Here is a 25,230-nt window from a genome sequence, read left to right on the forward strand (position 1 = left end):
CTGCCCACTGCTAATTTTTGCAGGAGTTAATTATCTGCAAGGCAGCAAATGGGCCCCCAATGAGCCAGCCGGGGTCCCCTCCACAGCCAGGGCTCGGGCAGCCCCTACCAGGAGCTTGTGTAAAAAAATAAATAAATATTATAAACCAGAGTCCCATCTACAAGGGGGAGGGAACAAAATGAGCAAAAATACCAGAATCTTGGAGCTAAAAGGCACTAAAAAAGTGGAGCCCACTTGCAGTGCCATGAGGGTGCTGTGCCAGCCTTATCTCTGCAAGGGGTAAGCAGAGGGACAAGGGGGAGAGGGGAACGGGGGCTTCTTTGTCCCAAACCCGGCACTTTTGGGTAATCCTGGGACACCAAGAGCTCCTGTCCGGATTGCTGGGGGACTGGGGACACTGCTGGTCCCTGCTGGCTCCTCTGAGGCTCTCGGAAAGGTCAGGAATATCCTGGGAAGTTAGAGCCTGTGTGGTTTGGAGTTTTGTTGTTGTTGGGGTTTGGTTTGTTTGTTTGTTTTGTGTTTTTGTTTTGTTGGTTTTTTCTTTTTTTTTTTTTTTTTTTTTTTTTTTTTTTTTGTTGTTTTGTTTGTTTGGTTTTTGTTTTTGTTTTTGTTTTTGTTTTTGTTTTTGTTTTTAATATGAAAAAAGGAAAACAAGCCTGGCAGAGCAAAGAGCACGGAAAGAACAGAACGGGGCAGGATGTTATTAGCCGGGAAGCCTCTCTGGTGCCCATTGCTCTGATCTGCCGTTTGTCGTTCCTCTTTTCTGGATTTTGACTCAAAGAACACCCTGGCCCTGCTGGGGGAAGGGGGGGGGGTGTTTCTCCTTTGCCTCCGCATCCTCCAGGGCGCCCCGGGGGTCCCCCGTTTGGCACAGGCAGGTGCATGGGCGGAGGGTGGGATAGTGAGCACGCAGAACACCCCTTTACCCCCCCGCTCCTTGCGCGGAAGGGCGCTGAAGGGCGTCCGCGGCTGCGCTGCCCTCCGCGGAGCGGGGCTCGGGGCCCGGCGGAGGGGCGGAGAGGCGCGGGGAGGGCAGGGGCGGGGAGGGGACGGGCACCACCGCCGGCTCAGCCTCTTCTCCGCTTGCCGGGGCTCGGCGGAGCGCAGCCGCCCCTCGCCAAGCCCCCCCTCCATCCCTCCCTCCCTCCCTTCCTCCATCCCTCCCTCCCCTGTTCCCCCCCGGCCCCGGCAGCCAGAGGCTCGGCAGAAGCCGCCGGTCCCCGCCGAGCGCGGAGCCCCGGAGCGCGGAGCCCGGGCGGGGATGCGGGAGGCGGCGAGGGGCGGCTGAGGCCCCGGCTCCGCGCCGGGCGGAGCGAATCCCCCTCCCCTCTTTTTTTTTTTTTTTTTTTTTTTTTTTTTTCCTCTTTTCCAACCATCTTTGGATTTAGGATCTACCTTGGGAATTATCTATTTTTTTTTTTTTTAATTTTTTTTTTTTAATTTTCCCACACGTGGAGGATCGCGTGGATTATTACTAACATGATCTTGGCAAAAGCTTTCTGCATCGTCCTCTTCGTAGGTGAGTGGCCCCGGCGGGGGTGCCAGCAGGCTGCTGTCGCCTGGGCGGGCAGGATGGCAGAATTGGCCCCCGTGTCCTTCCCCAGGGTGAGGGGCTTGGGGGGGGCTGGTGACAGGGACCGGCCCCCCCCCCCCCGTGGTGGGCACCGCTGGGCTCTCTGTCTGCACCGGGAGAGCACATGGATTCTAACTAGGGGCAACTTTATTATTCACTATGAAACTTCAAGGCACACAGACACACACGACCCCCACCTCCCCATCGAGGCACCCCCCGGCACCCCCCGGCACGGCCACGATCGCGATCCACGGGAACGGCAGGAGCAGGGCTGGGCAGAGCCCTCCTCGCCCTTCATCCTCTTTCTCCCTTCTTAAATCCGAAGTGGATCCGGATTTCGGGGGATATCGACCCCCTTCCCCCACCCCCCCTATTCCAGCTCCCTCCAGACGCTGCTGCCGTGGCTGCCGCCCACCCCTCGCCCCCGTTCTCCCCATTCCTGCTGGTGCCTGGGCACGGAGAAGCCGTTCGGAAAGTTGAGCTAATTGCTTGGCTGTGTGCGTGGGGAATCGCTGTCCCCGCTGTCGCGATTCCTGCGTGTGCCTTCAGATCATGTGCGAGTTATTCAGGAGCTTCGCGTTTCTAGGGCAGCCTCCTGCGAGGAAAAAGGAGCAGCCGCAAAAAAGGAGGAGAAGGCAAAGGATGGGAGAGTGGGGGGATGCTGGGGGTCTGGGCGTGAAAAGGCAGCACAGGAGAAAGGTTCGATTTGAACCTCCTGCCAGCAAGGAAAATCAAAAAGACGGAGTCAGGGTCCTGCTGGGTGCACCCGGGACTCGGTGGGGTGGTGGTAAGGCAGCACCCACCCTCCTGTGCCTCTCTGTGGGTGCCGGGGGTGTGTGTGTGTGATCCCCAGCACACTGCAGCAACCAGCGCCCGGAAAAAAAAAAATAAATAAAAATCCACAGCTGAGCTGGCTTGGGCTGGAGGAGCTGTCACCCCGGCTGCGAGGACAGGGAGAGGGGACAGGCAGCTGCCAGGGGAGAACTGAAGGTTGGCAGAGCAAAAAGAAACCCCACAGGGTGCGAGGCTGGGGTGGAGGTGGAGGTATCAGGGTGCAAGGGGTGCTCGGTGTCCCCAGGGAGGATTCATCCCCCCCGGTGAGCTGGGGGTGACAGGTTCTGCCTCTGCTCCCCAGCACAATCCCCGGCTGGCAGAGGGAAGGGGGGATGGTGGGGTTGGTGGGGAGGGTGGGGTGGGTGCTGGCGCCTCCCCTGCCTTTCTTTGTCTGAGTGGTGGTGGGGGGGCTGAGCTCCGGTTTGGGGGTGTCCTTCCCCATGGCCTGCCAGCAGCAGAGCGTTTTGGGGGGGATGGAGGGGCACGAGCCTTACACTGGGGGCAGCGAGTGCAGGGAGGGATGCTCTGGGGGCACGGACATGGACACAAGTGGGAAGAGAAGTGGGTAGGGGAGAGGAAGGGCTGGGGGCTGAGGAAGGCAGGGACCCCCCGGCTGCCCCTCTTAAGGCAGCCAAACCCTCCTCCATTCGTCCTGGCAGGGGGGGTGCGTGTTTACCTGAAATTAAGACCCCCCCGTCCCAGAGCCCCAAGGTTTTTCTGGGTTCAGGGTGGGGGGGACTGGTCAAGGAGGCTGCTGCCCCTCAGGCAGAGGAGCTGCAGCACCGCGAGCAGTCAGCACCGTACCCCCAAAGTGAGCATTAGGGATGGGGTGTGTCTGGGGCACCTCATCCTGCAGCCTCCCCGTGATGTGACCTCGCCGTGGGGAGCCTGGGGGGGGCCGGGACCCTTTGGAGGGCACCCAGCTCCTCACATCTGGGTTCTTCTTTCTGAGGAGCCAAGAAAACAAAACAAAACGAAACAAAACCTTTTGCTTGGAATAAAGTGAGCGCTGCCAGAGCAGAGCCAGGCTGCGAGGCTGCTCCTTCCTCAGCGTATTTATTTTTTAATTACTGTTGGGATTTTTTTTTTTTTTTTTTGGTTTGGTTTTTTTTTTTTTTTTTGAAGTCAAGTTGTGAGGATAAATATTTACCTCTCAAGCTGCCTGTGTCCAGAGGTCTCTGGCAGGACCAGTGAAAGGAAACATGGATTACAGCTAGGAAAGAGGAGACCCAGCCTGAGGCTGCCGGGGAGGGATCGGGGCCAGCGCCTCGTTTGCATCTGCCTGCAAATCCTCGCTCTGCTCCGACACCCCGGGGACTGCCGAGGATTAGGTTTAAATTCTCTGCAGATGTTTTATTGAGATGAGTTTCGCGGGTGTCTGGCTGCCAGGCGATGTCTTAAAAAATAAAAAAAATAAAGCCTCACAACCTGCCCCTCCATCCCAAGTCCCCACCCGAGCCTCTTCGGGGCTTTATCCGGGAGGGTTCCAGGGAAAAAATCTCACCTGGAGCTGCTGGATTTGAGGGGACAGAGCTGACCTGTGCGGGCTGGGAACCGGGGAAAGTCTGATTCTGCCCGTCCTTGGTGCTGTGTCCCGGGGTCCTCCTGGCTTGGATGCTGCAGGCACCTCGAGGGCTGCGTGGGGACACCCAGCACCCTGTTCCCTGCGAGGCCGTGGAAGCAAGGTGGCCAAACCCAAGAGTCTGGGGTCCTGCTCCCTGCCACGCATCCCAGCGGGTGGATTTACTGCTGGGCTTCCCATCCCGGGCTGAACGAGGATCCCAGCCCCTGGCGAGGATGCTCCCTGGCTGGTCCAGCAGTGTTTGCAGCACGGTGAGGCCGTGTCCCCTCCCTGCCAGCACCTCCTGGAGATGGGAGATGGGATCGGAGCTGGAGGAGAGGCTTCGGATGACAACTTGGGAAGCGGCTTCGTGGAATCGCTGGAAAAGCCCCGGTTGGAGCTGAGAGCTGGGCTTGCTGGGGGCAGAGAGCTCCAGAAGGATCTGGGCCGCCTCTCCATGGCTTTCCCAGCCTCTGGAGGTGCAGAAGTGGCCCCTTTCTACTCGGAGCAGCAAAGCATCACCCATCTCCTGGTGAGAGGACATTTCCGCCCCGAGAAGCATCTAGGGGGGTCTGTTCCTCCTCCATCAGTCCTGGAATGTGTCTCCACCACCCCTGGATCCTGCCTGCCTGCCTCCCATGTGGAATACAATGCTGAAAGGCCACGAAGAGCCACCCCGAGGGATGCCTGACACCCCAAAATTGGATCTAATGTGGATCTAGGGGCTCTGCACCTGCTCGGGGGCATCGGCTGAAGATGAGGAGGATGGGATCTGTTCCTCGTCCTGCCCACAGGCACTGGAGATGTTCCTACCCGGGGCTGTCCCCTCTCCTTGTCACTCACCCCCAGCATTGCCCCCTGCCCCCCCCAGAGCCACTGGAGCCTTTCCTCTCCTTCCCCCCTGGCTCAGGGTGCACATCCCAAGGACAGCCAGGTGTGTGGCCACCTCCTCATGTGCCCACTGGGTCCTGTGCCCACTGGGTCCTCGGGCCACTTCTCCCCCCCCCGTATTCCCATGCACGCAGGACACAAAGGACAGCCGTGTCCCCCCCCCCAGGGAGGTGGCAGGGGACACCCTGGGGCTCCCCGCGTGTCCCGGTGGGTGGGGGGACACGCGGGTGGCCCTTGTCACATACCTGTAGGTGTCACTGTCCCCCTGCCATACCCGGCCGAGCAGCCACGGGTTGGGAAGGGGCTGGGAGCTGGGGGGGGGGGATTGCTGCCCACCCTGGTCCTGCTATGGGGCAGCTGGGGGGGGGGGGGGGGATGAGGGTGGGAAGCTGCTCCTGAGGGTGCAGGGGCACCCATGGGTGTGGGCATGGCACGAAGCAGGGTCCCCCACTCCATCACCCCCCCGGGTGGCTGAGGATGCTCTCCAGGTCAGGGGGTGCCTGGTTTTTTGCCTGCTCCAGGGTTTTCCCTGCCTGCTGTTTCCAGAGGGTCAGGAATGGCTGGGGAGGGGGTCCTGCTCACCCCATCCCCCGGGGCAGGCAGGGTGGGACCAGCTGTGTCATCCCCCCCCCCCCAAGGATGTCCCCCTTCCCCAGGCACCCTCGATGGGCTGGGCTGGTGGCCTCTCCCCTGTGGCTGAGCTGGCAGGAATCTGTTTCCCAAAAAATCCAGAATTGGGGTTTTTTTTTTCAGAGAAAAGAAGAAAAAAAGAGAGAAAACGATAGAAATAATGTGAGAGCTGAGGGAGTGCCAGGTGGGGAGGTCACTGAGGGAAGGTTCAAGGAGCAGAAAGTGGCTGTAGATGGGCAGGAGCCAGGGGGGCTGGATGGTTGCCACCCCGAGGGGGGGCTAGCAGGGAGGCAGGCAGGAGGCCAGCCTGGGGAGGAAGAGTTTGTACAGAGCTGCAGCTGATCTGCCAAGCCCCAAGGCTCCAAAACCCATGACTCAGTTGCCTTAAAAAAAAATCCCATGGGGAGGGGGGCTGAAAATCACGAGCTGCAAAATAAAAACCAAACAGCAAAGTGGGCAGTGAGCTCGGGTGGGCTTCAGCCCCTTCTTCTCCTTGGTAAGAAGCAGCAGAACAAGAGGGAATGGGCTGATGTTGCCCAGAGGAGGTTTAAGTTGGAGCTTGGGAAGAATTTTTTTCCCAAAAAAGGTTGGGGTCAGGTCAGGCCCTGGCTCAGGATGCCCAGGGAGGTGGTGGTGGGTGATCCCCATCCCTGGAGGGACTCAGAAGCTGTGTGTGGGGGATGCTGAGGGACAGGGGTTAAACCCTGGGCTTGGTAGAGATGGATTAATGGTGGGTAGGGTCTGGTTAGGGGTTGGTAGGGTCTGGTTAGTGTTTGGTAGGGTCTGGTTAATGGTTAGGGTCTGGTTAATGGTGGGTAGGGTCAGGTTAATGGGTAGGGTCTGGTTAATGGTGGTTAGGGTCTGGTTAATGGTGGGTAGGGTCAGGTTAATGGGTAGGGTCTGGTTAATGGTGGTTAGGGTCAGGTTGTGGTCAGACCCAATAATCTTAAAAGCCTTTTCCAGCAGAAGGCTTGTGTCTGATTCTCTGATTGACTCCACTGGGTTCTTCAGGCCTCCAGCTGGCTCGAGCCCTATTTACCACCCCCCTATTTATGGCTGGGGACACATCCAGACCATGTCCCATACTGGGAGGATGCTTTAGAGACACCTTTGGGACCAGTCGGAGCCCAGGAGCGGGTGATGGGGTGGGGAGGGGAGACACAGAGTTTCACCCCCACCCTCTCACCCCTCTCTCCCTTGGTCTCTCCTCACCTTCCCCCTTCCTCCCAGATGAAATTCTCCACTCTCTGGCCGGGGTCACCTCCCCTTTGGGGCAGGACCCCCATGGCTGGCGGGTGGTGGCCGTGGATTGCGTCCGAGCCAATGAGTTGTGTGCTGGGGAACCCAACTGCAGCTCCCGGTACCGAACCTTGAGGCAGTGCCTGGCTGGGAGGGACAGGAACACCATGCTGGCCAACAAGGAATGCCAGGCAGCCCTGGAAGTGCTGCAGGAAAGTCCCCTCTATGAGTGTCGCTGCAAGAGGGGGATGAAGAAGGAGCTTCAGTGCCTTCAGATCTACTGGAGCATTCACCTGGGGCTGACCGAAGGTATGGGGTGCTGGGGTGATGGAGGAGAGGGGGTGCTGACCCACCTGGAGGCTGGGAAGCACCTGGATGCTCTAGAGGAGGGGGGATGGGAGTTAAGGATAAACAGGTAGCCCAGACAAACAGCTTTGGTTTCTCAGAGGAGCTCCAAAAAACCCCTAATATTCCATCCCAGAGGAGTTGTTCCTGGCTGGTTGTGTCCTGCCCCTCCTGAGGGGGTTCATGCAGGTTCCCCGGGTGCAGGATGGGTGCTCCAGGACCTCGAAGGGTGGGTGGGAAGTAGAATGATTCCAAGTGGTCCTCAGGAGAGGCAGAAGCTTTGGGGGGACCCAGCTGCTCCTATCCTTGATGTGCATAAAGCAGTGAGTGTAAAAGGAGGAGAGCCCAAGGCAGAGCCCAATCCTCTGCCTTGTAGCAAAGATCCTGTGCCCAGTGGGCTCCTGGCCCTGCCATTAAGGAGCCCCAGCCCTGGCTCCAGCCTCATTCCTGGAGGTTAATTGCATCTCAGTCAGCTCAAGAAAAGTCCACTGCCCTTTTAATGCTCAGTAATTTTCCTAGCAAGCAGCAGGATTCAGCTGCTGTTTAATTATTTATCTCCTTGGCAAAGCCATCGAGCAGGAGGTCAGAGTGGGTCCTAAATGCACTTTAATGGGGTTCTGGTTGTCATGGGGCACCAGGAACCCAGCAAGTCAGGGGCTTGGCCTGGAGCAGGAGGAGTTTGCAGGCTGCCCAGGAGGAGTTTCCTTCTCCAATGCTCAGCCTCTGATGGGGCTTTCAAAGCCCAGCCATTTATTTTATTTATGATTTTTTTTTAAAATATATATATATTTTGAGGGGGTTGAGGGGAGCGTTTCCTCTCCTGAATCCTCTCCTCCTCTCCCCAAATCTGCTTTTCCTGGAGCCACAGGGCACACAAAGGTACAAAGCCACAAAGGGCAGGAGGCAAAAGCTCCTGGGGTTTGGTCCCAAAGGTGGGAGTCAGGGTTGCTCAGTTCCCTCTGGAAAGCAGAGGATGGGATGGATGAGCCCCTGGATCAGTGCTGGGGATGTTCTGGATCCCTTCCCTGGAATCCTCCCATTTCCCCCAAGTGCTCAGAGCAAGGAGGGAAAGGACCTTTGCAGTGGGTTGGTTTGTTGGGTTTTTTTTTTGGTTTCTCAGCACTAAACCAATTCAGTTTTATTCAGGACAGACCCCAGATCCCTCAGACTCTGCCTGGCCCAGACTCTGCAGTGCTAGCCAGGAAACTTTGATCTTTCACATTTAAATTCCCTCAACTCCTGAGGTCACTTTGGAGCCAGCTGCTGCCAAACCTGCCCACCCAGCCCCAAACCCCCAGACAGCAAGAATTAAGCTGAGCTGGCCCAAAACGGCTTTTTCTTTTCTTTTATTTATTTATTTTGTTGTTTCAGGGCAGTGCTTTAAATACTTTCCAATATTCTCACCCTAAAATCACAGCTTGCCATGCTTTGGGGGGGGGGGGATGCCCATGCCTGGCTGAATCCTGGGTGGTGACTGAGGTTTTATTCACTCTGGATTTTAATTTAATTTTTTTTTTTTTTTTCCCCTCTTACTCCAGGAGAAGAATTTTATGAAGCTTCCCCCTACGAGCCAGTCACCTCCCGTCTCTCTGATATATTCAGACTTGCTTCAATTTTCTCAGGTAATAAAACCCACGACCTTCCCCTGCTTTACCTTCTCATGAACTTAGAGCAAGAAAAACCCAGACCTTCCCTTCCCCCCCCTGCTCCTTTCCTCCTCCTGTGCTCCCTTCTCCCATCACCCCAGATCTGATGCCTTGAGCTCTGGTTTAGATTTTTACCTTTTGGTACAAAGCCAAGAAAGGGGGAATTGGTTCTGGTTGGGTTCTGGATGGGTTCTGCAGCCATCAGGGGCAGGGGGATGCTTCTTCCACCCTTTCTCTGTCCCCCTCCTATGGGGCTGGAATGGGAAGGGAGATGAGGAGTGACCCCCCCAGGACTCCCAGTCCTGAGCTGGAGCCCCAGGGATTGGGACAAAGGAGGTGCTGGTGCTGGTTCTGGTTTAGAGGCTGAGGCCAGAGCTCTGCTGATTGCCTGGGGGTAGCAGAGGGATTAATGGGTTTCTGGGTTTCTCTCCCCCAGTGTGTCCCCTCCTGCAGCCAGGGGTCCAGGGAGGGGACACAGGGACAGACAGGGCTCTAGGGGGACACACACACACCAGACCCTCCTGCAGCTCATCCATTGCTCCATCTAAACCACCCTCTGGAATATTTAGGACTGGCAGGATGCTCCATCTATGGGGCCCTTTCTTTTTTTTTGCTGTCCCTCCCTGGGATGCTGCCAGGAGAAGGCTGCAGAGCCCTTTGGAGCAGCTCTGCCTGCACCTCCTCCTCCTCTGGGGAACCCAAACTCCACCATCGGCCTTGGGAATTTTTTATTTTATTTTTTTTTTTGCCATCTATTTCCATGACAACCCTCCCGTGCTACCAACCCCCCCACACTCCCCACTTTTCAAATTAGGTCACTCAATGCCTTGGTTTCTCCTCCTTCTTTCTCCTCCTTAACCCTTTCCCCAAGCCCCCTCCTCACCCTGGGGTTTGGGGGTCCCTGCATCCCCAAACTCTGCAGGGCACAGATGGGCAGAGGGTGATGGCACCCTGGGGACCCTGCGGGGATGTCACCCCCCCTAGGCATCCCCACAGCCCCCCCAGCTCACTCGGGGACCCCTGGGAGAGGGGGAGTTGTAGTGCCCTCTCCCCTTGCTGCCATCACCCACCCAGGGGACCTCAGCACAGGTTGGGGACAAGGCTGTCACCCCCCTCCCACCTCACCCCATCCCCTTTGGGATTCCGTGAGCATCAAGGAAATATTTTAGTTGCTGGAAAGCATGAAAAAGCAACGTGTCTGGGGTGGGGGATTAAATGCTCAGATTTATTCATAAAAGAGAGGAAGAGCTGGGCTGGTGGTTGTGGAGCTGGGAGAAAGGGGGAGTCGGTTCTGGTTGGGTTCTGGATGGGTTCTGCAGCTATCAGGGGCAGGGGGATGCTTCTTCCACCCTTTGTCTGTCCCCCTCCCATGGGGCTGGAATGGGGATATGAGGGATATGAGGAGTGACCCCCCCGGGACCCCCAGCCCTGAGCTGGAGCCCCAGGGATTGGGACAAAGGAGGTGCTGGTGCTGGTTCTGGTTTAGAGGCTGAGGCCAGAGCTCTGCTGATTGCCTGGGGGTAGCAGAGGGATTAATTACCTTGTCCTGATGGAGAGAAGGGGCTGTGCAAGGGAGGAGAGCCCAGATTCCCCCTGCCCTCCTTGGGCTACTGGGGCGGGGTTGGTACCCCCAGAGAGCACCCAAAGGCAGCACTGGAAGTGAGGACGAGGAGCAAGCAGCAGGAGAGAGCAGAGAATCAGGGAATCAGGGAATCATCCTGGTTGGAGGGAACCTCCAAGATCATCACCACGAGCAAGCATTGCAAGCAAGCACCAAGACCCCCCCCCGGGTGGAGAATTGTGCTCCCAGACCCCTCCTGGAGCATCCCCAGCTGGGGGTGAGGATGCTCTGGGGATGCCAAGGGCTCCTGGATCCTGCTCTAGGGAAACCAGAGCCTGCAGGGACGAGGGAAGAGGCTCTGGTTGGGAATGGAGCCTCCCTCAGTTGCCATCACCCTCCTCATCCTCCTCTGGCCCTGGCCCCATCCTGCACCAAGAGGCCAAGCCAAGGGGACAGCTGGTGGCACCAGGTCCCTCAGCACTGTCCCCTCCCTGGCTCCTCAGCCCCGGTTTCTTCCTCACCTCATGAAATTTTCATGCTCTTGCTTTATTAATGAGCTCCCCAGGAACCCGGAGCTTCCAAGTCTCGGCTCTATTAAAATGAATCCAGGTCCCTGCAGGGCTGGGGCAGGGCAGGAGCCACACTCGGGTGTTCTAGAGGGGCAGAGCAGGAGCTGCACAAATCCCACCCCCTGCCCAGAGCCCCAGAACTGCTCAGAGCCAGAAAAAAACCCCAAACCAACCCTCCCCCCCCAAAAAAAAAAAAAACAAATCCCAAAAAGACAGGAGGTATGCAGGGCAAGGAGGGAAGTGGGGAAGTGACCCAGATGTCACCCACCCTCTTCAAGCCTCTTTTCTCCTTTTTACTCCCCTGGCACCAGTGTCATGAGCTGGCTGCACCCTCAGGCCTCGGCTGCAGGGTGCCCGGAGCATCTCCTGGGGGGCAGAGGGAGGTGGGGGTGCTGCTTGCCTGATTGCTCTTTGCTAATTAGCAGAGCCCTAGAAAGAAGGCTGTTAGGAAAGGCCTCTGTGCCAGGGGGGGGCTGAGGAATCCGGGAGGAATCCGTGGCCTTGGAAATAAGGAGGAAATCAGGGATGAGGTGGGTGATGCGGGCTTTGGAAGCAGCACCTGGCCTGCCGCGGGTGATCCATCATTTTGACACAAAAAGAGGAAATTCAGTGTTTGTTTGGCTTTGCCCGTCCTCTCCCTGCTCCGCTGCTGATGGATTCCCGGGGGGGAATCTGGGACCTGGGAAGCTCCAAGCTCCGGTGATGGCATCGCTGTCCCTGCCTGCAGGGATGTCCTTAGGGGGGTGCTGGCTGGGGGTGACCCGGTTTTGGGGAAGCCCAGGAGAGGATGGGGGGGTCTGGAGGGGTCCCTGTGCAGCTTGGGTTCTTCTGCTGCCTTGGCAGGGGCTGAATAATTGATAATTATTCTTTGAATAATGGACAAGAGATTAAGAAAAGAATTCAAATTCCTGGCATGCAGCGGGCACTGAGCGGGTCCCCTCGGTCCCCCGGCTGCCCCTTAACCCTTTCCCTGCTGGAGGAGGGTCCCCAAATCCCTGCAGGGGGGGGGGGGGGACAATAAAGGGGAAGGGGGGGACAATAACAGGGAAGGGGGGGACAATAAGAGGGAGGAGGTGATAATAAAGGGGGAGGGGTGACAATACAGGGGGAGGGGGGGACAATAAAAGGGGAGGGGGTGACAATAAAAGGGGAGGGGAGACAATAAGGGGGAGGGGGTGATAATAAAGGGGGTGGGGTGACAATAACGGGGAGGGGGTGACAATGAAGGGGGAGAAGGTGACAATAAAGGGGGGAGGGGTGACAATAAAGGACAAGGGGGTGACAATGAAGGGGGAGAGGTGACAATGAAGGGGGAGGGAGTGACAACACAGAGGGAAGGGGGGGACAATAAAGGGGGAGGGGGTGACAATAGAGGGGAAAGGGTGACAATAAAGGGGAAGGGGGTGACAATAAAGGGAGAAGGCGTGACCATAAAGGGGAAGGGGGGGACAATAAAGGGGAGGGGGTGATAATAAAGGGAAAGGGGTGACAATAAGAGGGGAGAGGGGGACAGCAGAGGCACATCCAGCCCTGTCCCCACTGCATCCCCGTGCCAGGGATGTCCCCCCCGTGCTGCTTCGCGCATCTTCCCCCAGATTGCAGCCCCCTCCCTCTGCTCCCCACCCTCACCCCTCCTCCCTTTTGATTTTTATTTGGGTTTTTTCTCTTTTTTGGGGTAATGGGGGGGTGCAGGAATGGAGCCCGCCGCCAACTCCAAAAGCAACCACTGCCTCGACGCGGCCAAAGCCTGCAACCTGAACGACAACTGCAAACGCCTGCGCTCCGCTTACATCTCCACCTGCAGCAAGGAGCTCTCTGCCACCGAGCCCTGCAGCCGCAGGAAATGTCACAAAGCCCTGCGACAGTTCTTCGACCGCGTCCCCAGCGAGTACACATACCGCCTCCTCTTCTGCTCCTGCCGGGACCCGGCCTGCGCCGAGCGCCGCCGCCAAACCATCGTCCCCTCCTGCTCCTACGAGGACAAGGAGAAACCCAACTGCCTGGATCTGCGCAGCACCTGCCGGACGGATCATCTCTGCAGGTAAGGGCTGGGGAGGGGGGATGCTCCTCCCGAGCCCTCCTGACCCCGCGGGGACACCCCCGAGGAGCAGGGAGTTGGAGGGGGTCGGTGAAGGGCTCTGGTGACAAGGCCAGGGGGATGGGGTTGGGCAGCCTGGTCTAGGGGAAGGTGTCCTGACCCATGCAGGGGGTTGGATGGGGATCTTTAAGGTCCCTTCTGTTTCCCCATCCATTTCCCCATCTACTTCCCTGTCCATTTCCCCATCTCTTTCCTCATCTCTTTCCCCATCTGTTTCCCTATTTCCCCATTTCTTTCCCCATCTGTTTCCCCATCTACTTCCCCATCTATTTCCCTATTTCCCCATCTATTTCCCCATCCATTTCCCCATCCATTTCCCCATCCATTTCCCCATCTATTTTCCCATCTACTTCCCCATCCATTTCCCCATCCATTTCCCCATCCATTTCCCCATCTATTTTCCCATCTACTTCCCTATCCATTTCCCCATCCATTTCCATATCCATTTCCCCATCTATTTTCCCATCTATTTCCCCATCCTTTTCCCCATCCATTTCCCTATCCATGCTGTTTCCCTCTCTCCATCTCCCTCGGGAGCTCTCCTGCCATCACACCTTCCCCAGGGATGAAGGAATCAGCCCTGGATGCTGTTCCTCATGGATGCTTGAGCATCCCAGCCCCTGAGGAAAGGGTGAGGAGGAGGAGGAATCATGGTTAGGAAGAGGCTTGTCTGCCAGTCTGATGCTCCAGCTGCTTCCCAAGAGCATCCTGACCACCTGGTGGCCACCAGCCCATCCATCCTGCTGCTTCCCTGGATAATGGATTCCCAGCTCCTGCTGCTCTGGGTTTCACTTCCCACCTCGGGACTGGGATGAACAAACTGGGATGAATGGGTCTGGGCTTGGGATGCTGCTAAAATTCCCCTCGTGGAGATGCTCCAGCCCCAAACACCTTCTCCCGGCCTCTGGAGCAGGAACGATCAGGCTCAGATCGCTGCAATTTGCGAAGCTTTTCCTGCTGGGAAGCTTTTCCCAGCCTGACAAACTCCCTGAGCTTTGTGTCTGATTGCACCGGACAGGTTTTAGCTCCCAGAATATAAAAAAAAAAAAAAAACCCTTTTGCAAAGCACTAACCTCAGCGAAGGGGAAAGGGAAGAAGGGGGGGGGGGGGGGGGGGAAGAAAAGAGCTGATTTCAGCAGCTGCACTTTGCTGGATTTTTCATCTTGCATCAGCAAGTCGGCAACACAAATAATCTGCTCTTACATGCTCCAGTGCTGCTGGTGCTGAAGAATTTCCTTCCCAGCCTCCACCGGCTGGAGCTCCTCAGCATCCAAACCCCAAAGCTACGCTCCATTTGCCGGAGTTTTCCCCCTGGTTTTGGGGACAGATCCTGCCCAGCTCCCTCCCCCTGTGTCTTCCTCGGCAGAAATCAGCACCTTGGTTGGGGTTTGGGGGGTAAATTTGGGAGAAATTCTCTTTAGGAGCGGACCCAGGACTCACAAAGGGAGTGGGAACAAAACGCCCGTTTTTATTTTTATTTTTTAATTATTTTAATTTATTTTTTTTAACCCTCCACGTCCTTTGTTTAGCCCAGACAAAATGCCACAGGGAATGGACTGGAAGTCCTGGAATGGACTTTTCCTTGATAAACAGCAGAGCAGCTCAACTTTCCCATGAGGAAATGGGAATGAGGGAGGCTCGGGATGGTCTCTCTCTACCTGGGAGAGAGGAGGAGAAGGGAAAAAACACTCCCGGATTTAACAGACAGGATTGATGCTGGGATCTGGAAGGGGACAGGACATGGTTGGTGGCTTCTCAGGGTGGGAAACAAGGCTGGGCACCCCAGGGTGCTGCGGGGAGCATCCCAAGCCTTCCTTCAATTAGGAAATCTCTGCAATTTGATGGTTCCCTGGAATGGAGGGGGACAGTGGGGGAGCACCCCTGGGTCCCATCTCCTCTGGATGCCCATGTGGAAAGACAGCTGGAAGGGCTTCAGCCTTGCTGGAGGCTAAGCAGGCTCTTAACACAATAATAAGTCAATTTTCCCTGAATAATTAAATAGAGAGGCTTCATAAGTATTGACTTAATGTGACAGGAAGTCTATACTGACTCAGGGTTTGCTTATGTAAACACGGGCTCTTGTTCGGCTTAGTTAGCAGTTCAATGGAATAGAACAGTCCTTCAATTAAAATCAAATGATGCATGTGCTTAATTCTTCCCGTCCCGGGTAATGATAGGGTTGGAGCAGAGGAGGGGGGAAAAAAAAAAGAAAAAAAAAAAAAAGAAAAGAAAAAAAAAAAGCCTTTCAACTGCTCTTCTCCGTCATGAATCAAAATGTTACCTCCTAAAAATAGCCACTAAACTTCTTAATTAACAGCTCCCAACTTAACAGTTGGGCTGCTGGCTGTCCTTGTTCTTCCTCTTGCTGCCTGAGCTCTGCTGACTAATTTGGGGATTTCTCTGGGCTTCACTCTCTTTTTTTTCCTGCTGTCTCCCTGGGTGAGGGGATGGGGAGCAGTGATACAGAGAGATAGGAACAGCCAGACAGAGAGGGAGCTGGAAGTCTGGATTGCCAGGAAGCTGAAGAGGAGGCAGCAGTGTGCCCAGGTGGCCAAGAAGGCCAATGGCATCCTGGGCTGGCTCAGGAAGAGCGTGGCCAGCAGGTCCAGGGAAGGGATTCTGCCCCTGTGCTCAGCTCTGGGGAGGCCACAGCTTGAGTCCTGTGTCCAGTTCTGGGCCCCTCAGGAAGTTCAGGAAGGAGCTTGAGGTGCTGGAGCAGGTGCAGAGAAGAGCAAGGAGGCTGTGAAGGGATCCAGCAGAATTGCTGTGAGGAAGGGCTGAGGGAGCTGGGGGTGTTGAGGCTGGAGAAGAGGAGGCTCAGGGGAGACCTCATCGCTCTCTGCAACTCCCTGAAAGGAGGTTGGAGCCAGGGGGGGGTTGGGCTCTTTTCCCAGGCAACTCTCAGCAAGACAAGAGGGCAGGGTCTCAAGTTGTGCCAGGGGAGGTTTAGGTTGGAGATGAGAAAGAATTTCTTTCTGGAGAGGGTGATCAGGCATTGGAATGGGCTGCCCAGGGAAGGAGTGGATTCTCCGTGTCTGGAGATCTTTCCAAAGAGCCTGGATGTGGCACTGAGTGCCATGGGCTGGGAACCACGGGGGGAGTGGATCAAGGGTTGGACTTGATGAGCTCTGAGCTCCCTTCCAACCCAGCCCATTCTAGGATTCTATGATGCTGTGCTGTCCTGGAGGGTTTTCACTCCAAACAAACCCCTCCTGGCTCATCCCAGAGCAGGTGGCTCTGCCCTCTAGAAGTGACAATTAACTTCTGGATGAAACAAATATTTTTACTGATTAATTTTTCTCCCTCTGCCCCCAGGAGCTTTAACAGAGGGAGATCCAGAAAAGTGGAATTTTGCTCCAGCTCCCCTCAGTCCTTTCACTCACCCCCATCCTCAGAGCATTAGGAATCACCTCCCCTCTCAGTGTTTGAGGCTGATTTAAAAAAAAAAAATTATTTATTTTTAACTCTCAGCATCTCCTGGCTCGGGAATCATCCATCTCCAGAAGGCAGAGAGGGTGTTGGGGGGAGATGCCCAGCGGCTCCAAGGGTTTTTCTGTCTTGCTGAGTTTTTCCGTGTTCTCGCAGCTTCTCCAACATCCTCAGCTCCGCAGGAGGGGAAGGGGGGGTGGAAGCCGTGGTTCGGAGCTGCCTCTCCAAGCTCACGCCTATTAAAGCCATTTTTCCTCAGTCCCCGTAAATTGCTTGTGAAAAAACACGTCCTGAGTAATCTCCACATCCCCGAGATTTTCTGCATGAAATATTCAAGAGGCTGCTCCTGTTCGCTTTGATGGGAGATGAGTTCTGCCCAGCGCCAGGCTCGGGCTTCTCTGAAGCATGCGGTGGGGGGGGACAATTAGCACCCAATTAGGTAGCAATTAGGTAGCAATTAGGTACCTTGCGTCTGTTCGGGGCACCTGGCTGCTTAAAAAAAACAAAAACAAGAAACAAAAAAAACCCCCAAAAAACCACACACGAAAAGACAGCACAAAAAAGCCAAAAAAGCCAAAAAAAAAAAAAAAAAAAAAAAAGAAAGAAAGAAAAAAGAAGGAAGAAGGAAGGAAAGGAAGGAAGAAGGAAGGAAGGAAGGAAGGAAGGAAGGAAGGAAGGAAGGAAGGAAGGAAGGAAGGAAGGAAGGAAGGAAGGAAGAAGGAAGGAAGGAAGGAAGGAAGGAAGGAAGGAAGGAAGGAAGGAAGGAAGGAAGGAAGGAAGGAAGGAAAGAAAGGAAAGAAGAAAGGAAGACAAGAAAGAAAAGAAAGAAAGAAAGAAAGAAAGAAAGAAAGAAAGAAAGAAAGAAAGAAAGAAGAAAGAAAGAAAGAAAGAAAGAAAGAAAAGAAAGAAAGAAAGAAAGAAAGAAAGAAAGAAAGAAAGAAAGAAAGAAAAGAAAGAAAGAAAGAAAGAAGAAAGAAAGAAAGAAAGAAAGAAGAGGAAAGGAAAGGAAAGGAAAGGAAAGGAAAGGAAAGGAAAGGAAAGGAAAGGAAAGGAAAGGAAAGGAAAGGAAAGGAAAGGAAAGGAAAGGAAAGGAAAGGAAAGGAAAGGAAAGACCCCCACAAACCCCAAAACCCCTGCACCATCCCAACAAGAGGAAAACCAAACCCAAATCACCAAACCCAGCACCCAAAAACCACAATGCCAGAGGGAAGGGGTCTCTGGGCACTTTGGGTTCCTGCATGCTCACCAGACCAGGACATTCAGTAATGCACAAAATCCCCTAAATGGGGGAAAAAAAATGTCCTGGGGAGTGTGTGTGCCCTGCAAGGATCCAGGGCCCTGGGGGGTGTCTGGAGTTGGAGCAGGGAGAAAGAGATTGAAGCTCCCCTTGGCATCCTCTTGGTCTTTTCACCCAGAAATCAAATATATTTTTAAGACCCATCAAAGAGAAACAGCTTGGGAAGCCTCAACCTGAAATGCAGCCCATGGAGGGGGTTGGGATATGAGAGATACGTGGAGCTGTGTCATTAATTTCTGTTAATGCTTTTCCACTCTCCTTTTTCTTCCCTTTCTATCAACTCGGAGGCCTTACAGGAAAATCCTGTGCTGCCAGGGCTGCACTCTGCAGCTCCCTGCATCCTTTTTTCCCCCATCCCTGACCCAGCTTTTGCCTGGTTCTGGCATCTGCAGGCAGGGGCTGCCCAGACCCACCTGCTGCCTGGAGCTGCCAGCCAACAACTTGGCACCAGTTCCTCCTGTTTCTGCTAAGATGAGCTTGGCTCCTGCTCTTTTATTTTTTTTTTTTTTTTTTTAATTTTTTTATTTTTTTTTTCAGCCCAGGCACTTAAAAAGCAGAAATCCTGAAAAAGCTGTCAGCCCCCAGCTTGGACAGGAGCACCCTGTGCTGGGTCAGGAACTGCTGGAACGGGCCCAGAGAGTGGTGCTGAACGGGGCTGCCTCAAAATGGCGGCTGTGGTGTCCCCCAGGGATCAGTGTTGGGCCCAGTGCTGTTCAATATCTTTAGTGAGGATTTAGGTGAGGGGATTGAGTCCATCATCAGCAAATTCACAGATGACACCAAGCTGGGGGGAGTGTGGATCAGCTGGAAGGCAGGAGGGCTCTGCAGAGGGACCTGGAGAGACTGGAGAGTTGGGATGATCCCAAGGGGATGAGGTTCAACATTCCAAGTGCCGGGTCCTGCACTTTGGCCACAAGAACCCCATGGGGAGCTCCAGGCTGGGCACAGAGTGGCAGAAAGGGAGCTGGGATTGCCAGGAAGCTGAAGAGGAGGCAGCAGTGTGCCCAGGTGGCCAAGAAGGCCAATGGCATCCTGGGCTGGCTCAGGAAGAGCGTGGCCAGCAGGTCCAGGGAAGGGATTCTGCCCCTGTGCTCAGCTCTGGGGAGGCCACAGCTTGAGTCCTGTGTCCAGTTCTGGGCCCCTCAGCTCAGGAAGTTCAGGAAGGAGCTTGAGGTGCTGGAGCAGGTGCAGAGAAGAGCAAGGAGGCTGTGAAGGGATCCAGCAGAATTGCTGTGAGGAAGGGCTGAGGGAGCTGGGGGTGTTGAGGCTGGAGAAGAGGAGGCTCAGGGGAGACCTCATCACTCTCTGCAACTCCCTGAAAGGAGGTTGGAGCCAGGGGGGGTTGGGCTCTTTTCCCAGGCAACTCTCAGCAAGACAAGAGGGCAGGGTCTCAAGTTGTGCCAGGGGAGGTTTAGGTTGGAGATGAGAAAGAATTTCTTTCTGGAGAGGGTGATCAGGCATTGGAATGGGCTGCCCAGGGAAGGAGTGGATTCTCCGTGTCTGGAGATCTTTCCAAAGAGCCTGGATGTGGCACTGAGTGCCATGGGCTGGGAACCACGGGGGGAGTGGATCAAGGGTTGGACTTGATGAGCTCTGAGCTCCCTTCCAACCCAGCCCATTCTAGGATTCTGTGATTCTATGATCTGAGAAGTGATGGGACAGCTCCAGTCAGGTTTATTCCTGACACTTCAGGGTCTCATCCAGAGACTGCAAACTCCTTGTATCCAAGGGAAGGAGTGACATCTGGCTTGGATATTCTGGAAAGATTACCAGCTGGCTTGGCATGGATTATGCAAAAAATAACACTTCCCTCAGAGGATGCTACGAGCCAGGAGCAGGGCCCTGGGGAGCAGTGTGAGAAATCCGTGTGGTGCTGGGGGATGAACTTGCCAGGAATTGACATTCCTGAGCCTCTCATCTGGGGAGAGGGGAAACGGTGATGGAAACCTCATGGAGGGGGGGAAAAAGAGAATCTGAATTCCTTCCTACCACAGGGCTGGAGTGGAAGGAGCAGAGTTGGTGTTTTTCTGCTTTCTGAGATCCACCCCAGGTTCTGCCTTCTGCTCCCACCTTGCAGCACTGCAAATGTCCCTTGGCAAAGCTTCCCTGGGCTCTGGGCAAGGCTCCAGGGAGGGAGAGAATTCCTGGGCACAGCCTGGCACCCCTGCTCTGCCTCCTTGCACCACTGCTGCAGGGATTTTTTATTTTTTAGTTTTTTTTTTCCTTCTCCATTTGCTAAAATCACTTGGCAGGGAAAGAAAAGTGGATCTGGTGAAAACAACCTGCTGCTGGGATAGGTGAGTTTGGTTGCCAGGAGGAAGGAGAGGGAGCAAGTGCTACAGGAGAGCTGCATTATTCCCAGTTTTTTTAGTTTTTTTTCCCCCTGGAATGGGTGTTTTAGCCCAAACCTTCCTTCTTTTCCCACCATGGAGCAGCTGCCCCACAGAACCCTCAGTTTCATCCTTCCCTGAGGCAATGCCAGTCCTCTTAGTGATGCCCTGGATTCCTGTGTTTTCCTTGGGAATGCTTGGATAACCCATCCCAGGGAGCTGACCTTGCCCTGGAACTGAGCAGCTGGAAGTGGATCAAGAAGAATCCAATTCCCATCCCTGGAAGGGAAAGCTGAGTGCAACCTCTACACCCAGCCAGGGACAAGAAGGAACCAACTGGGATCCTGCTCATCCCAAAGGATCAAGGTGTCCCAGAAGATGGTTGTGGCATCAGTGGCTGTGTTGGACCTGGCCAAACCCCAGTCCTAGCTGGCTGGAAACTGCTGAAATCTCTAGGAAATCCCTGCATTCCTGCATCCAGAGCTCTGCTCCAGCTGCAGTTTATTCCTTCTTGGGTCTTTTCCTTTCCCCAGTCCCTGCCCATGGAGATGCACTGGGATCCGATGGGATGGGAAGTGCTGGGTGGATGGAAAGGATCACTGCAGATCCTCTCTGTTTCATTCAGCCACTTCCTCTGGTTACAAACTTCTGAAAACAAAGCATTTCTATTAAAAAAAAAAAATGTCAAAACCCCCAAACCACCTAAATCACAATTTCCCCCCTTTATTTTCATCAGTCCTCAGGGCTGGAGGCAGGAGCTGGGGGATGATTCAGTCACTGCTTGGGCAGAGATGACATTTAATTAAGCAGGAAGGAAAAGGAAGCTGAAGGAAATAATGTATGCTGCCTTCTTGCTGTGTGAAGAGTGGGGGAAAGATGGAAAAAAAAAAGAGCTGAGAAGATTTTCTGAGATTTTTCCTGTTGAGAAATACAAGGTCTCATCTGCCCTGGCAGCAGCTCAGGGGCCTTTGCAGAGATTCCTCCTTGGGATTGGGATCCAAGCCCTGGCCACAGCTCAGCCAAGAGTCCAACCAGAGGATGCCTGAGCCCATCTGGAGAACTTGGAAACTCAGCCATCTGTCCACCTGGTCCTTCTGTCCATCCTCTTCCACGTCCTTCCCTTTTCTTTAGCAGGGATTTGGTTTATCCCAAGGAAAAACCCCCTGAGCATCAGGTGGGAAGTGTGGATTTGAGTATGGAAAGCCCTGGGCTGCCATCCCTCTGTGTCCTGGGTCTGTCTTAAACTGAGCAGAGGGAGGTGAGGCTGGAGGAGGAGGAGGAACAAACATCTCCCTCAGCTCCCTGGGTCCCTCTGAGGTTTCCTTTTTTTTTTAATTATTTTATTTAATTTTTTTTTTTTTTGGTGTCTCTGTGTTTAGGTTTGGTGTTTTCCTTCTGACCAAAGAAGAAGGAAAACTGTGAAACCCATCCTCAGGCATTTTAATTGCACTCCCAGCTCTAACATCTCAAGGGGAAGATAAACACAAGCAGTGAAATCCCTTTAGGGTCACCTAAGGATGGCAGGAGTCTGGGGGGCCAAAGGGATCTGGGAAGTTTTTGGTGTGCTCTGGGATGGGGGGGAGTGGAAAGGATGGAGGAAAAGGGATGGGATAACCCTCTGATGGGATAACCTCCTGACTGGGTGTCCCCCTTTGGAGATTGGGGTGACCAGAGGAGGATTTTCACCCCCTGGGTCTATCCCTGCCTCACACCTCCTCTCTCCATCCCTTTTATCCCCACCTTTTTCTTTTCCAAACCTTACTCCTTGTTGCTGCATTGCTCCACACGGGGACCAGGGCTGAAATCCCATCCCTCTCCTCCCTTTTTCCACCCAGGTCCAGGCTGGCTGATTTCCACACCAATTGCCAAGCTTCCTTCCAGTCCCTCACCAGTTGCCCAGGGGACAATTACCAGGGCTGTTTGGGCTCCTACGCGGGGCTCATCGGTGAGTGCCCTGGGGGTTGGTTGGGGGGGGGGGTGGTTGTTTGGGTCAGGATGCTGAAGGAGATGCTCTCACCCCTCTTTTTCCTCCTTTCTGGAGCAGGTTTTGACATGACACCCAACTACGTGGATGCCAGCACCACCAGCATCACCATCTCCCCCTGGTGCTCCTGCAGAGGCAGCGGCAACCTGGAGGAGGAGTGTGAGAAATTCCTGCGGGATTTCACGGAAAATCCCTGTCTCAGTAAGGCTCTGCCCTCCTCCCTTTCTTCACCTTTCCCCACGGCTGCAGCCCAAGAAACATCTCCCTCCTCTCCCCCCCCTTTTCCTTCCTTCCCTTTCCCAGGAAACGCCATCCAAGCCTTTGGCAACGGCACCGATGTGAACCTCTCCCCCAAGAACCCCCCGCCCCCCATCACCCCCCCACCCAAAGTGGAGAAGAGCCCTGTCCTGCCCGACGACATCAATGACAGCAACACCATCTATGACACGAGTGTCATCACCACCTGCACCTCCATCCAGGTAGGACACCAGCCCAACCACCCCTGCAAACTGGGAGCACTGGTAGGGTCAGCAGAAGGTCCTGCTGGGTGTTTGTGGGGGGGTCTGGAGGGGGTGGTCCTGCTGGGTGCAGTCGGAGGGGTCTGGAGGGGATGGTTGGTACCCAGGTGCCTGGCAGGAGCTGGGAAGACCTGGTAAATGGGGGTCTGGGCAGTGTCTGGGGGGGTCTGAGCAGTGTCTGGGGCAGTGTTTGGGGGGTCTGGGCAGTGTTTGAGGGGGTCTGAGCAGTGTTTGGGGGGGTCTGGGCAGTGTCTGGGGGGGTCTGAGCAGTGTTTGAGGGTGGCTGGGCAGTGTCTGGGGGGGTCTGGGCAGTGCTTGGGGGGGTCTGAGCAGTGTCTGGGGGGGTTTGGGCAGCGTTTGAAGGGGTCTGGGCAGTGTTTGAGGGTGTCTGGGCAGTGTTTGAGGGTCTGGGCAGTGCCTGGGGGGGTCTGGGCAGTGTCTGGGGGGGCTTGGGCAGTGTTTGGGGGGGTCTGAGCAGTGTTTGGGGGGGTCTGAGCAGTGTCTGGGGGGGTCTGGGCAGTGTTTGAGGGGGTCTGGGCAGTGTTTGGGGGGGTTTGGGCAGTGTTTGAGGGGGTCTGGGCAGTGTTTGGGGGGGTCTGAGCAGTGTTTGGGGGGGTCTGGGCAGTGTCTGGGGGGGTCTGGGCAGTGTTTGGGGGGGTCTGAGCAGTGTCTGGAGGGGTCTGGGCAGTGTTTGAGGGGGTCTGGGCAGTGTTTGAGGGTGTCTGGGCAGTGTCTGGGGGGGTCTGAGCAGTGTCTGGGGGGGTCTGGGCAGTGTTTGGGGGGCTCTGGGCAGTGTTTGAGGGGTCTGGGTACCACTGGGGGTCCAGTATGGGGAAGGGGGGGGTCCATGCCCTCTCCATCCCCTTCCCTTGCTTGGTCCCTGCTGCCCTGTGGCCAGGGCAAGGCTGGAGGAGGTGCCCCCAGCCCAGCTTCCGCCCCTGGCTTGTTGGGGGGGGGGGTGTGGGGGTTGTGAATTCCATCCACCTGGTTTGGGAAAAAGCTGGAAAATCATGTCTGGCGTTGGGCTCGTGGGATCCCACCTTGGTGCTGGGATGGGAGAGGCCAAAAGGGGATGGGGGGCATGTGCCAGCTCTGAGCCCCCCCCTCTTCCTCCTCCCCAGGAGCAGGGACTGAAGCCAAACAAGTCCAAAGAGCAGAACCTGTGCTACTCAGAGGTGGGTTTGGGGCAGGGGGGGGGGGGGGGGGGAAGGTTCCCAGGACCCTTTCCCTCTGCAAAGAGCTGGGGAAGGAGGTGGGAGCCAAGCAGCACACCAGGAAAACTGGGAATTCCGTGACCCCCAGCTCTCCCTCCCCCACAGACCCAGCTCACCACCGACGTGATGCCGGAGCAGAAAACCTTCGTGGACCAGAAAGGTGGTGGCAGCCGAGGCTGGGGGGGTCAGATCCTGCCCCTCCTGCCCATCCTCCTGCTGGAGCTGGCCTTATAGAGGGGTGAGGACAGAAATGGGGATGGGGGGGGGACACACAGAACCTGCACCACCCACCCCTGGCCATGGGGGAAGGGACCTTCTCCTGCTGGAGACTCAACAGGCTCAATCCCACCAGGAATTCCCAAAGATGCTGGGGTGGCAGAAGGACCCTCAGCACACTGGGGAAACTTGGGGGTGTTTTGTTGGGGTTTTTTTGGGTTTTTTTTCCCCTAAGTTTATTTTCCCCTCTCCCTTTTTTTTTTTTTTTTTAATTTGGAATTTTGGTCTCTTAGGGTACTTTGGGTTTCTTCTCCAAGTCAAGAGCCCACAAGCTCATGGTGGAACCCACCTGCCCCTCACCCACCAGATCCCCCAGTGACACTGGGGAAGGAAAAGAAGCACCAAGAAGAGGTTGTTTGCAGGACCCAGGTGATTTCCAGCCAGGTGGTGCTGGGACAGCAAGGGCTCCACCCTGGAGCATCCTGAGGGATGGACTGACCCATCAGGAGCCTCTTCCACATCCCCCCAGGGGACTCACTGGAGCTCTTGGAGTTGTTGTGGGGTTTGATTTCCTTTCCAGTGTTTTTTTTTTTTTTGGGGGGGGGGTGGGAGGAAGAGTTTTGAAATGGAAGAGCAAAGAAGTCACTATTCAAACGTTGTGAGGTTGTCCTGGTGTTTTCAATCTGTCACTTGGAGGGGGAGAGGCCACTTGGGGTTATTTTTTTTATTTATTTTGTTGTTTTTTTCTGGTTTTTTCTGGGTTTTTTTTTATTTCTTTATCACGTTGGGGTTGGGATCTGGCCCATTGGTGTCAGAAGTCTCTGTCTGTCCCTCTCCCTTTTCTTTCTTTTATATATACATATATAGTGTATGTATATAACACTCACCTATACCTACATATATTTATAGACATAACCAGATACATCTACAGTGTGGCTTTTTACATTTCTTTTATTTTTTTTTGCCTTTATTTTTTAAAAGAACAAAAAAAAAAATTTGCTCAAATGGCAGCAACAACTTTAAAAATGTATTATTGTAAAGTTTATTTTTTTTAATAATGTCTATAATGGAAAATAATAATAATAATAAACCAAGAACAACCAACCGAGGCACCAAGCAGCACCCAAGCCCGAGCTCAGGGAGGGAGGGTGGAACTGGGACCTTTTGGGGCTGCAAAATGGGGGGATTTGGGTCAGTTTAGAGAATTTGCAAGTAATTCCCTGACTGGTTTGCTCTGGGAAAGAAGCAAAGATGTCAAAGGAGGTGACACATCCCCGGGTGGCAGGGAGGGGTTG

At 54.9% G+C, this 25,230-nt stretch overlaps 1 protein-coding gene across 1 annotated transcript; it reads left to right on the forward strand.

The window, feature by feature from the left end:
- Positions 1-1,449: 1,449 nt before the first annotated feature.
- Positions 1,450-24,865, forward strand: GFRA2 (GDNF family receptor alpha 2). Its single transcript, XM_030464093.1, has 10 exons — positions 1,450-1,519; positions 6,720-7,037; positions 8,612-8,695; positions 12,542-12,890; positions 21,839-21,948; positions 22,048-22,188; positions 22,291-22,466; positions 23,627-23,680; positions 23,825-23,957; positions 24,229-24,865. Exons 1-9 carry the CDS (start codon positions 1,480-1,482, stop codon positions 23,951-23,953), a joined length of 1,401 nt encoding a protein of 466 aa, XP_030319953.1. The 5' UTR covers positions 1,450-1,479; the 3' UTR covers positions 23,954-23,957; positions 24,229-24,865.
- The last annotated feature ends 365 nt before the right edge of the window (positions 24,866-25,230 follow it).

The sequence above is a fragment of the Calypte anna genome, chromosome 22, assembly GCF_003957555.1.
Source record: "Calypte anna isolate BGI_N300 chromosome 22, bCalAnn1_v1.p, whole genome shotgun sequence".
NCBI classification, from domain to species: Eukaryota; Metazoa; Chordata; class Aves; order Apodiformes; family Trochilidae; genus Calypte; species Calypte anna.